The 13870-nt window shown below is 47.8% G+C and overlaps 1 protein-coding gene across 1 annotated transcript; it reads right to left on the bottom strand.

Moving 5' to 3' along the window:
• Positions 1-4004: 4004 nt before the first annotated feature.
• Positions 4005-12146, bottom strand: LOC308155583 (CUE domain-containing protein 1-like; the record flags this gene model as incomplete). Its single annotated transcript, XM_080528942.1, has 9 exons — positions 4005-4140; positions 4376-4445; positions 4628-4686; positions 6331-6427; positions 7235-7324; positions 8481-8724; positions 9326-9476; positions 10123-10256; positions 11817-12146. Coding segments are annotated over 9 exons (1176 nt in total). The 3' UTR covers positions 4005-4139.
• Between the last annotated feature and the right edge of the window lie 1724 nt (positions 12147-13870).

Here is a 13870-nt window from a genome sequence, read left to right as displayed (position 1 = left end):
AGGGTTGTCATATTGCACATAGTATTATTGCACATTCATTTAAAGTGTCGCAGTTTGCAGGTTTGAAATGTTCACAGTTGTGTTTCAGTATTGCACTTGATTACAATCTAGTAGCTGCCATCAAATTGTCTAGATTGTCCAGGGCCTAGAACCTAGGTCTTTGCTGTGTTCAGGGCCTGAATGGCCCTAGGGTAGAAGCTGAGCTTCAGTCTATTTGTCCTTGCGGACATGGTCCTGAACATGGTCCTGAACCGCCTGCCCGAGGCAAATGTGCATTTGCAGGCCTTATGACTGAATAATATGTATTATCCAGTTCAATCCACAGATTCCACACCCCCCCCACATGTAAAAGAGGACATTAGAACCAAATCAGACATGGAGGGGGAGGGGTAGAGGGAGGGAGTCCAGGCCCAACCAATGCAGCATAGATCTGAGAGACGGGTTGCCAGACTAGGCTTAGGTTAAAGCTCCATCTGCAGTCCCTACACAATTAGCAGGATAAAGGCCACCCAGTCTTAATCACCCCAACACACATGTCACACAGCCAGGCCCAGGGCCAGCCACTTCACCACAGGCCCCCTCCAGGATAGGGGTGGCTATGACCAGAGACGGACATAAAGGGACAAAGGAAGACTAAAACCCTGGGGAGGGGGGGGGACTGAAACAGAAGGGCGCGCAAGGATCATCCAGATACTATGGGCATTATGAGAGGTTTGCATGGTTAGAACGAGTGAAAACACTGTCATACAGTCCGATTGCTGGATACAGAGGTGGATACAGAGGCAAAGAGAGCAGAAAAAAAAGAAACACGTAGTAGGCTAAAGGATGTGGATTGAAGTGAAATAAATATGTGTAGGGCGCCATCTAGTGGGCAAAGTCGGTTTGGAGTTGAAAAAGTCGTCAGAAATCTGGCATCAGAGTTCCATTGACCTGTATAGGTCCCTAAAAACTGTGAAGGCCCGACATGCACACAGCTTTTTCCCCACAGCCATCCGGCTCCTAAATGCCACTGCCCCCCCCCCCTGACCTGACCCCTATCTATCTACCCTCCCTCCACCCCCACCCAGAGAGCTTTGGACTGTCTGGATATGAACACTTGAACACTTGATCTCTGCACTTTATATTTATATTAATTATGACTCTTGCACTATGATGTTGGTTTGCACTGTCTTGTCCTGTCTTGCACCTGTCCTGCTGTAAACCGTGCTCCACTGCCCCAAATCAAATTCCTAACATGCTTACATGTCATGGCAATAAAGTCTTCTGATTCTGATTATAGCACGGTCATATGGAGATAAATGCTAGTATAGCCAGAAATTAGATAGCTTCATTCGGCAGGATGAATTACTATCACATAGCAAATTAAAGTAACTGATTGTACAGGACGAGGTGTCAGCATGAACCTTGTCCATTCAATGCTGTGTTTCTAAAGAGTCTGGAACCACCAGAGCTGCTGCGTGTCTGGGACATTTAACTTGTAAAACAGAGGAAGGAAGCGAACAAGCCCTGACATAAAGAGCCTTGACATGACACTTCTAGCAGTCTTCAGTCAGAGCACTGCTCATGGCAACTTTGGCAGATCATTCACATACACTTACAGATGAGCAGGAGGAAGTGAAGACAATCCACGGAAGGGAAGGAATGTCAGCTCAAACTGCTATAGATACCGTCTTGTAAGGAAGGAGCATTCAAGCACAGACCAGCACATGTTAGAAACATATTGGGCCGGGCCACACAGTGATCCTGTGTGTTGATATGTGATCATGAAAAATGTAATCATCCCCCCAAAATAAGCAAACACTCAGGGTACAACACAATTTTATTATTCAAACAGCAAATAAAAGCAGTATAAGAAAAGGTTCACCTAAGAAGTTATCCTGAAAATGGGACAAACAAAGCTGTCAGTTTTATCCGATATATGCTTTGATGCGGGTTGAGTTGAGATTATTACTATAGAGATTATTCCATTTGTCTAGAGAGCTATACCAGCATGTCTTACAGATACACATTGTTTTGATCCATTTTAAAAAGCATTAATATTTTCTAATTTAAGCTGCAGTTAAATACAGAAATCATTGGCAGATACGTTTCTAGCATGTACGTGAATGCTTTTTCAAATATAAAAATATAGGAATACAGTCAAATGGTTACAATAAGACCTTCACTAATGAGAATTGGATACATTCTTTTCTCAGATAAGGTGATGATGATAACTCATAACTCATTTAGATAACAAGCTCAACGAGGTGTCCTCTAAACTGTTAATGCTCCACTCAGGGTCCTACACAGTACATTCACGTAAGACACAATCCTTTGGAAGGAGAAAGAGTAACATAGAAGAAAAAGTCATTCAAATCTCAGTGTCCCCTAAACATCGCACAAGAAGAATAACTTAACAGACACAGATAAAAAGTGCTCACAGACTGAAATAAAAGCCACCCTCTAGTTTTGGTATGGTTGGTCCACATCCTGCTCACTATACCATTGTGTAACCACCAGAGTTGCAAGTGGAGGGGAAACTGGTCTGATGCGGGTGATGGGGTGGCCGGGGTTCAACTCCAGGTCTCCCACGTGGAAGACACAAGCCTCTATCATTAGGCCAAGAGGATTCACAATTCCTAATCATCTCCAATACATTCATCCTCTTTTGGCCTCTGCCTCCTCAGAAGACCCATAACAATGTTACAAGCGGGGTTTGAACAAAATCTCCCAGGTGGAAGACACAAGTGTCTACCATTAGGCCAAGATGACATCCTCAATGTCCGAGGGTGACAATCATCACACAAATGTTAATCCAAATCTCCTCCGCTACACTAGGAATCAATGAGGAGGCATTCTATTTGTCAAAACAGCACTTTGCAGGGTAGAACTGGTGTTACAGTCCTGTCATTTGCACAGAGTTAATTTACTACATAAAGTTCTCTCAAGTGTAGCTAGTGCGTGCAATAATGTCCCAATTATATTGTACAAAACGCACAAAGATGTAACAAATAAATAAATAAAAATAAACATCAATCCATTTCAGAGTTTAATCAGTTGGGAATGATGACAAAGGAATGGGTCACACAAACCTAAAAACAACATGGAGGGTGAGTAAGCTTCCCTGAGCATTGAATATTTTCTTGCTAAATACATGTATAGTTGATATCCCTATGGTGGGATGATCCCCCCCATAAACCTTTCCAACCAATTCAATTCATACAGACGCAGATACATTCTAAATCAGCTTACAATAACTATTATACAATAACTATTATATCAGGAATTACTGGTATTCTCTATAGGATCACTGAGAGCATTGTTATCATTCAGTTTTCACAATGTCATTGTGAAACAGCCATTATGAACATATCACTTGGCCTCCAAGAAAGATGTGTGGCTGGCAAAGACAATTCATAAGAAAATGTCGGTGAAAAAAGTGTGAACAGGACTAAGTTAATTCTCTATGCATGTCCAAGTGTTCTTGAGAGGAATCAGTAGTGGCTACAAACACTATATAACAAGATTACACGTTGATAAAGTATGAGTGAAAGTGACGTTGCGCAAGAAATGATGACCGGTACAGTATCACTGAGAACGATAAAGGTAGATTCAGCTATATGAGGTTACCATGGAGAAGTGGGATGGGGGGTACTCTCGATGTGACATCCTCTTACTCCCAAACACACGACACAAAGGGCTAGAGCGTGACTATTCAAATGGTCCTGAGGTAAACATGGTGAGAAATGACCCATTCATATATGAGCAAAATGGTGGCCATAACTCCAACTTGAAATGTCAAAACACTATAACACCCCCCCAATATATTATCAATCAGGACTAAGTCTATGTATAATGACAGTTGTAAATGAATAATGATAACAATATAACTATAATCATAATAACATCAATATTTACAATCAATAACAACAATTATTATAATTATTTTTTAAATATTCAAATGCAACTTAAAGAATACAAAACATTGCCTAACTAGTTTGTTGATTTTGTGGGGGAAAAAAAATCGAATGAGATCTTTGTATCTGTAAGGATGTGGTGAGAGGAACATGGAACTGGGGACTGGCTGGTTCAGGTCAGGAGGAGTGGTGAGAGCCATGGATCCTCCTCTCCTCACAGAAACACCTAGAGTGTGTGACTGATCTGTGAGAGACATGGTGAAGACAGTTGTTAGTTAAACAAGTCTTAAAGAAGTGTCACAGACAATTTATGATAGTGGTAATGCGATCATTGCACTCTGACAGAATTCTATGATGTCCCAATGTTAGAACAGATATTTATATTTGTCTATATTTGTTCATATCTAAAGAGAAGAATGTTTGGTTAGTTTCTCTCAGTGGTAATCCTTCCTGTGCCAATGTCCAGTTGCAGCGCTCACCATGACAACACTTCCTGCTGGGGCACCTCCTCTTCCTGAATGCCTTGTCTCTTGAGCTTGCTGTCCTCCTCTATAAAAGGAGAACATACTTACACGTTAAGAAGATTGAAACAACCTATGGGACACATTTACCTGCCCTCTTTAAAGTTGTTCACAAGTATCAGCTACACTCTGCAGTACTGCAGTGCAATCCTTAGCACCTCATCATTTAACTTCCCTCATTGGGCTTGACATGACAACATAGATAATTACCACTCTGGGGTCCTTCCTCATCTTCTAAGAGGTTGGCAGTGGAGGCAGCGTTGCCCAGTCTGGGAGGGAGATGTTAAGGAAAGAGAGATGAGATGCAGCAATACACAGCAACACTATGCCTGCAGACTCACAAGCAAAGCCATGTCAAGGATGGGAGAGTACTTCACAGGGGGAGGGGGCCCCAGAATGACCAGTTCTATATCAAGTTGTCCTGCTTCTACAGCAAATGAGGACGTATATCCTCCCTCAAACCATCACTGCATCAAAATATACACCCTCCTCTGTCGACACATAGATATTGAGAGATCTAGCATGATTTTACTCATCATTCTACTCTACTCATATCACCAGTTCTATGAGTTGTCTTACTCCCACAAGAGTTGTCTTACGGCCAAGCTCCACCTGCTGCGTCGCGTCAACTCGCCATCGACGTTGCGTCAACTTCCCGTTGTCCAAGCTCCACCTGCTGCGTCGCGTCAACGTTGCGTCAACGTCAACGTTCTACTCTAGCTCCACTGGCATTTTTTGTATACAGGAATAATTTCACCCTTGACTGCAATTATGTCCACAACAATAACAACATCATAAAGAACATTTTCCAATCAGGGTAATATTTTATCTACATATTCCCAAATAGATAGTTGCTAGTTCAGTAGATGTTCAACTAACTGTCAACAACATTTAAACTAACTAACCACTAATCCTAAACCTTGCCCTAACCTTAAATCTAACCCTATCCTTAACCATAAATCTAGTTACATACAAACGGAGATAGAACCTTATCATTCTAAACGGAGATAGAACCTTATCATTCTAAACGGAGATAGAACCTTATCATTCTAAACGGAGATAGAACCTTATCATTCTAAACGGAGATAGAACCGTATCATTCTAAACGGAGATAGAACCGTATCATTCTAAACGGAGATAGAACCTTATCATTCTAAACGGAGATAGAACCGTATCATTCTAAACGGAGATAGAACCTTATCATTCTAAACTCCAGACATGTCAGATGATGATCATACCAACGTTTATTCATCTGATACATAGAGTATCCATTCCTGCAACAAGAGTTCACCACAGGTGCGGTGATTGACGCCCCACGGCGCCCACGTGGGGCGTCTCATTGTGACGTCTGCGTCCATCCACCGTCAAAAATCAAACTTTTTTGAAAGTCTACTTTGGACGCAGCCATCGGACGCAACGCTGACGCGACGCTACGCAGCAGGTGGAGCACCTTTCATTGATTACAATGCATTTGATCCCAATTTCGGACGCAACGCACATTAGACGCAACGCTCGATGGCCATGGTGGAGCTTGGCCGTTACTCTCCCCCCCCCCCACCACCAGTCCTAATGAACCCTCTATCACCTTCCAGCTGGATACTAATGGGACTTCCCCAGGGAATCAAACACATGGACATAAAAAACTAATCTAAACAAAGGCAGATATTAACAGCCCCGCACATCAATATGCAGGCAAAGTCTCTCAGGGATAGTTAATTACATCTGGAACAGTGCAAGCGCATCTGTTCCTTCCATTTGAGGCCCATTGTAATTTCTGCTGAGGACAAAGGAGCCATTGGGCACTAAAGGGACTCCTGGACATGGCAACGTGCCCAGGAGGGGTGGGGGATGGGGGTGAGGGGTGAGGGGTGAGGGGTGATGGGGGGGCTGGTGGAAGTAAAGTTGAAGGATACGAGTGATGCTGCTTCAGGAGGGCCCTCCTCTTGGTTTTTCTCCTCTTGGTCTTCTCAGAGAAAGCTCGGGCTATTTCAAAAAGCTTCTTTCGCGTCGCTGTGGAGGATTAAAGGATCACATCGTAAGTAGAGAATTTATCTATAATTCACCGTATATATATATATATATTTTAAATAAATATATATAGAATTTGTGCAAAGTGTTTTGACTACAGATGAATCCACTGACCTGAGAAAACAAATCTGTTTTAATTTCTTATTTCTCAAAATCAACAATCTCTCTTTGATTAAACCTGATTCATTTGGCATCGTCATAGCCTGATATGCACTTTTTTCTCCCCCTTTGATTTAAGAGCAGCATGACACTGCAACGAGGTAGGGGACTGTTCCTCCTCCAACTTTCTGGAGCACTGACTAAGGGGGTCATGTCCTCCAAATGTGTGTTGATCTCTCATAATGAACCTCACTCTGTATATAGACGCCATCCATCACTAAACACTCCCTGCCACTGCTGCACCTTTTCTGTAATTACAACACTGACAATGTCATAGGTTGCAACAATACAAGATGAATGATAGCGAACAAGTCAACATCCTTCTGTGAAGATGAGGACCAGGTAGTGACCGAGAGAGAGAGAGAGAGAGAGAGAGAGAGAGAGAGAGAGTGAGTGTGTGTGTGTGTGTGTGAGTGAGAGTGTGTGAGAGAGAGAGAGTGTGTGTGTGTGTAAGTGGGAAGAGAGAGAGAGATAGATAGACTGAGAGAGAGTATGTGAGTGTGAGAGAGAGAGTGAGTGTGTGTGTGTGTGTGTGTGTGTGTGTGTGAGTGAGAAGAGAAAATGAGAGTGTAAAAGAAAAGAGTGTGTGAGAGAGAGGGGTGTGTAGAGAGAGAGAGAGAGAGCTCTTACATTTCCCCATGTGCTTGAGTTTGTCACGGAACAAGGCCTCGTCTGAAGCTGTGGTACAGGCCTCCCCAGAGCCAGAGGCACAATTATCTCCTAGAACAAAAACAAGAGGCTTGAAACACACACACACACACACACACACACACACACACACACACACACACACAAAATCGACCCACCATCGACACACATAGTTCCTCTTCAGTGGCTTTAATGGCAAGATTCTCCCCCCACCCCCAGGAGCTTAATGCAGGCCCCACATGACACAAATGTGGACCTTCTCAGAGTGACAGAGGGACGACCGGGACGCTAGTGCCACGTCTGAGAGCAGATGAACGATAGGGTAATCTCCCTGCTTGTGAACCTCCCTGTGAAAGCTGGGCCCAGTTGTTAAAAAAACAGTAATCTGGATCAGAATGAATATCCAGGATCAGATCTCTCTGGCTGATTTTGAGTTGTATAGGGGAAAAAAAAGAATTAGGATCCATTCTGATCCAGATTTAAAGTTTTGAACAACCCGGGCCCTGGTGAATGATTGGACTCGGGGGGGGGGGGGGGTCCGACCGCGACTCTTACTTCAGCGCATCTAACACAGAAGAGAACCGGCGACTCGGTGTCCAGCGGAGGATGTGAGCGTGGAGGAGGAAGGAGGAGGGCAGGCTGGGCAGAGGTAGGAGAGATCGGAAACGGGACGGGGAACGGAATGCATGGAAACGGAACGAGGGAATGCTAGCAAACGCCGTCTCTGAGAGGAATGTTCCTCGTTGGCATTTTCCCCACGCGTCGCGATGAGGCCCGGCGTCCTCCGGTTTCCTACCTCCGCCAGCCTCCACTCAGCGTGGGGGTGGAGGGAGTGGGAGGAGGGAGGCGCGCGGCCGTGACCACCATGTGACTGACTGAGGAGGTGTCGTTTTAGATGACGGGAGTTCCTCCTCGCCTTAGATCGACGGGGATGAAAGCGTACGGAAGGGAGCGATGTCACTGTATATACACTACATGTGCACGTGTGTGTGTGTGTGTGTGTGTGTGTCTAGTTGTCATCTCAGATACACCGAACCTCATCTCTCGGTTGAGATACTGGGGGTGGGGGGGGGCGCAGGATGTGAAAAGCGCTGTTGCGAAGTTGTAAGCTACACCCCTCTAAACGTGTTTTCTCCATTTAAATGCAGAGTCAGATGAAGCGAGACTAGTCTAGATGTGAGTGTGTGTGTGTGTGTGAGTGTGAGGGCGCATGCGCGCGTGCCTCCACCTCTCTCAAGGGCGATCAGAAAGTCGCGGTTGCGCTGCAGCTCCCTCATAAACTCCTCGTTCTGCAGGAAGAGGGCGATGCGCTCGTCCTCCAAGTACTGCTTCAGCTGCCTCTCCTGCGCCGTCTCCATGCCAACCTGCCCTGCCCTGGCCACTGTCGGCTCGGCCGGCTGCTGCGTCGTCATGGACGACAGGGAGGAAGAGGAGGAGGAGGACGAAGGCTGGGTCAGACTGCTCTGAGAGCGCTGGAGGGAGAGACAGAGAGGGACCGGAGAGGGAGATAGAAAGAGAAGGACCAGAGAGAGAGAGGGAGAGAGAGATAGAAAGAGAGAGAGACAGAGAGGGACCGGAGAGAGAGATAGAAAGAGAGAGAGAGAGAGAGAGAGAGAGAGAGAGAGAGAAGGAGAGGGACCAGAGAGAGAGATAGAAAGAGAAAGAGAGGGACCAGAGAGAGAGATAGGGAGAGAGAAAAAGAGAGAGAGAGGGACCAGAGAGAGAGAGAAAGAGAGGGACCAGAGAGAGAGATAGGGAGAGAGGGACCAGAGAGAGAGAAAGAGAGAGAGAGAGAGAGACCAGAGAGAGAGAGAAAGAGAGATAGAGGGGGAAACAAATGCATTAGGAGGTGTGAACACACATGACCTCTTCTTCGAAAATCATTGATATCCTGTACAGACGAACATTCTATACCAGAGAAATCAATAAGATGTCAGAGAACGGATGGATGGATGGGTAGGTATAGGGATGAACTGCGGGGCTGCTGGTCATGAGGCCGGTCTGTACAGGCGGTGATACCAGGGTGGGTTAATGGTCCATTAAGGGAACCAGCAGCCATTAAACACAACCCACCGGCAGACTGTCCAGCTGCTGAGGCAGGATCCTCAGGAAGTCATCGGGGAGGTTGCCTAGTAACGGTGGGTTCCAGTTCCTGTAGCTGCCAACCTGGCGTTGACCGGTGGGCGGGGGCGCGGGCGGGGGCAGGGGTGGGACATCCTCAAACCTGGCAGAAAAGGTGGGCGATGGTCAGTAACGGATGCCTCCCATTAAGAATGACCAGTACTTACTTGTGTGGTGTTTTGGTCCCAAACCATTATGTGGCTATGTTCCACGCATATGAATACCCGTAAAAAAACAAAAAAAAACGTGCATTTTACTTTTCGGCCGCTCCATATCTTCAATTTGTTATACATAGGCCTATCCAAAGAATCAGATTTTTCTCTCTTATGATTCTCTCCCTGGAACTGTGTTCATATTTACAAGGGCAGTGAAACTCGAAAACATCTGTATGAGATTAGATAAAGATATTAGACCTAATATCGGCCCGGTTCGCACGCATACAGTCGTAGTTGAATAAGGAGGTTGCAGCTCTCACAGATCTAACAGCCGCAGTAGCAGCTGTTTGACAGCAGAGGGAGCACTGAAAGCGTCAGCCTCTTAAGCATTCAAAGCACTCGCAGTGTCCTCCCATCTTCCAGATAACCATATTACTCATCATCATTGGATATCGAGATAGCGACCTAAAGCATCCATCGCTCTATGAGTCGTTCATCAAAACCACACTATTCTAGACATCCGTAATTTTTTCCTTCAAGTGAAATCAGGTCAGAGAGTCCCCCCCCCCACCCCCCCCCCCGTTCCCCTCTTGCCTGGGTGGCGGTGGCGTGGGCAGGACCTCGTCTGGGTACTTCCTGTCATAAATGTGCATGTCATAGGAGGGCGGGGAGTAGACCGGCGGGGGCTCCTCGTCAGAGCTGTCGGGCTCCAGTGTCCGCTCCAGGATCTACAGAAGGGGGGGGGGGGTCAGAGGTCGTGAGAGCCATTGACACCATCATAAAGCACTTGTCAACAACACATCAGAAAACAAGATGGGAGCACATGTAGCCACTTCACACAGCATATCAAATGAATAGTGATTTAATGTATTTTTCGGTGCCGCATTGGGGAGGATTGTGAAGGGCTTTGGCATGAAGCGGTTTTATTCCATTCCAGCAGTGTGATTTGGCCTGGATCCGGCATTTAATCCTGCATTTAACGGGTTCAATCAATTAAAACCACTTGCCAAATAAAGAGCCTTGCAGGTGAGGCAGAGTGCCCGACGCTATGAGCACTTGGCTTATTCGATTTATCAAATTAAAGCCTCTCCACTCCTCTTGATGGTCTTTCGGAATGATCAACCCCCCCCCCCCCCAAAAAAAAAGAAAAAAGAGTTAATATCCTGCTGCGGACACAGACACACTAATAAAAACAATACATAAATAGTCCGGCGACGGAGAGACCTGCAGTAATTTAATCAAACACGGAGCAAGTCGCTTTGACGATCCGACACTGCACTTGATACAATCTTATTATCACTTCCCCTGGTGACAGTTACGGGGGAAAGAACCAGCGCGGCAGGTTGGACAATCGCTCTGCTATTGACGCTGGATGTTGTTCCTGTGTTGCAGCTAATAAACCCAGCGGAAGGCAGACTGACACCTGGGGTGGCTCCTTCCCTGCACCTGAGACTCCCGCGTTAACACACGGCCCTCCACAGTATGGTTTGGTTTGTTTATTTGGATCCACCATTACAGCAAATATGCAGTAGCTATTCTTCCTGGGGACCTGATCACAGCGGTCAGCCCCATGGCTAGACAGCATCGTTGTACTGTAACTGGGTATTGTCAAGCTTTCCATGAAAAGCTATAGACAGCTTCTCAAAGCCTTCTGTCACCAATAACATAGTATCATTCAGCACAGTGCTAACCTTACACACCCCCCCCCCCCCCCCACCCCAAAGAGATGCATGTCATCCACTACAGCTGCATATGAACAGGCTAGTATCAAAGCCTTTTCCCACTACCCCCAAAAGCAACCATCTTGTTTTCACGTGACACCAAAGCCCCAAGATGGAGAAATGTAATACCGTGCATGAGTGACTGTGAGGGTGGCGACATCTATGTGGTGCTGCTTTAACACTGGAGGACTGAGGAAGCCTCAGCCTTTGGATCAGCATGCCCCCCTGACCTGCTTTTGACCTCTGACCTGTCCCAAACCGAGGCCCCTGTTTGAAACCTTTAGAGATGGACCCTTCCCTTCCTTTCTCCTTTCCTAGCAGTAACGAAAGAACCGTTATGGGACGAGTCAAAGCCAGCTCCCCCCCGCTGCCTTGCTTTCACCAATCTGAGTCATTTCTGATCAGTGAGACAGTGACTTCTACTTCTTTGAGGAAGGAAGGAAGGAAGGAAGGAAGGAAGGGAGGAAGGGAGGGAGGAAGGGAGGAAGGGAGGAAGGGAGGAAGGATGCATTTTCAGTTATGGGAGTGTTGTACTGGAGTATTAGGTAACAGGGGCCCCAGACTGACCTCAGGAGGGATGCTGTCCTCCGAGTCGGAGCTGTCGTCAGACCCGTGTCCGTCCAGGCTCATCTGGAGCAGCTGGTCGATGGTGGCGTCCACGGCGCCCTGGTTGGCCCGCAGCACGCACTCGATCACCTCCTGCTCCATGCTGGGGAACATGGTCCGGAAGTCCTCCATGGCCTGGTTGAACTCCAGTCTCCGCACCTGACGCCCCCCCGGGCGGCCGCTGTTGTTGTTGAGCTCGCCCGAGGCCGCGGGGTCGCTTCCGTGGGCCACGACGTCGCCATGGTTCCCGCCTCCTCCTCCTCCGCTGCGGCGGAACAGGCTGGTCATCATCCAGAGAGCCTCCAGCCTGCGCCCGGCGCCCCCCCTCCTCCGCGCCGGCAACACCACCCGCGAAATGGTGGCGGTGGCTCTGCTCGTCTGGTCCGAGCCCACCGCCTTCACTCACGCCTGCAGCAGCAGCAGCGGTAGCAGCAGCCTAGCCTGGTCCACCTCTGGGCCCTCAGCACTCAGCCGCCCCGGGGTTATCCACTCACCATGGCCCCACAGACGAGTCACCGGGACGGGGGAGGAGAGACTGCATCCACTTCTCCCTCTTCTTCTTCTTCGTCTCCTCCACCTCCTCCTCCTCTTCCTTCTTCTTCTTCTTTTTCTTCTTCTTCTTCCTCTGCTTTTGACCCAGCTGCATCCAATGCGGTGAGGATGTGGTGGATGATGTTGTCCCCTCCGGGCAGTGTGGATGGACTCACGATGGATCAGCGTCACCGCCTGTGACCGAAGGGACAAACGGAGGAGGTTTGTGATGCGATAGGTGAAGGTGTGTCCAAGATCTTATCGAATGGTTGAATTTTAAACGTTTTTTTAACGCATGCTCACACTCAAAGTCACTCACTCACTGACTCACACACAAACACACGTACGCGCACACGCACACACGCCTGCGCTACACTTCAGCGGGGGCCTCTTGCTGTCTGATTACATTACTTCTCCACCCCCCTCCCTGTTCTCTGCAACAGCCCCCCCCCCCCCCCCATCGGCAACCTAGGCATCCGTGTTCCCATGGCAACGCATATGTCCCCCCCAGGGCATCAGGGATAGCGTCATCCAGGTCCGGGGGAGTGAGAGAGTCTAGGAGCTGGTGGCCTCGAGGCTGGAGGCAGGGGTCTGGAGGCAGGGGTCTGGGGGCTGGGGGCTGGGGGCAGCGGCATGGGAGCTGGAGGCAGGGGTCTGGCGGCTGAAAGGCACCACCCTGCCGCCCACTGCACAACCGTGACCCCCAGGGCCGCCTTAAGTAGGTTACAGGAGCTGAATTAATCAGCCTGCCACTGAGTAAACACTCACACGGATGCGGCAGTTTCACAGAGAGACACACACACACCGACGACGGTGGCGTCATGTGACAAGTGTCAGTGTGACATGAGACTGGTGTCAGGTGACTAGGGGCTAATAAGGGTTTGGCAGAGACGCCGTGGCTGTTTCAATGGCCGTGGCCCGAGCCTGGGAGCAAGGTGGCGTGACTGAACCTAAGAAGAACCCTGCTGCATTCATACACAAGGAGAGAGGGAGAGAGAGGGGCAAGACTGTCCCATATCAGTGCAGGTGCTGTCCCAGATCTAACGGCAAGTGAGAGGCCATTTGTAAAAAAAAAAAACTAAAAAAAAATAAAAAACATAATGAAGCACTCAGGATGAAATAGGGCAGTGTGACGGAACCAGTGAATCACAGTGCTGCACCAAGGACAGACTGGCCCACGCTCTCTCCCTCGCTGCCTTTCTCCCTCTCTCTCTCTACCTTTCTCTCACCCTTCCTCTCTCTCTCTCTCTCTCTCTCTCTCTCTCTCTCTCTCTCTCTCTCTCTCTCTCTCTCTCATGGCCACTGAGAGTTATACTCCGGCACTGATAAAAAGCCAGGTTGTCATGCTCCCAATTCTCTCCGAGATGCCACGGCTAATCCATTAGCCTCATCATTTCATGTGAAATAGAGAGACATCATTCAGGGGATTTAAAAGGGTTCTGTACGACTCGGGAACAAAGACAAATATATTTTTAGATCTTTGC

This window comes from Nansenia antarctica (assembly GCF_963989245.1).
Source record: "Nansenia antarctica genome assembly, chromosome: 4".
NCBI classification, from domain to species: domain Eukaryota; kingdom Metazoa; phylum Chordata; class Actinopteri; order Argentiniformes; family Microstomatidae; genus Nansenia; species Nansenia antarctica.
The sequence above is the reverse complement of the archived record's forward strand: the minus strand, read 5'-3'. Positions and strand labels throughout refer to the sequence as shown.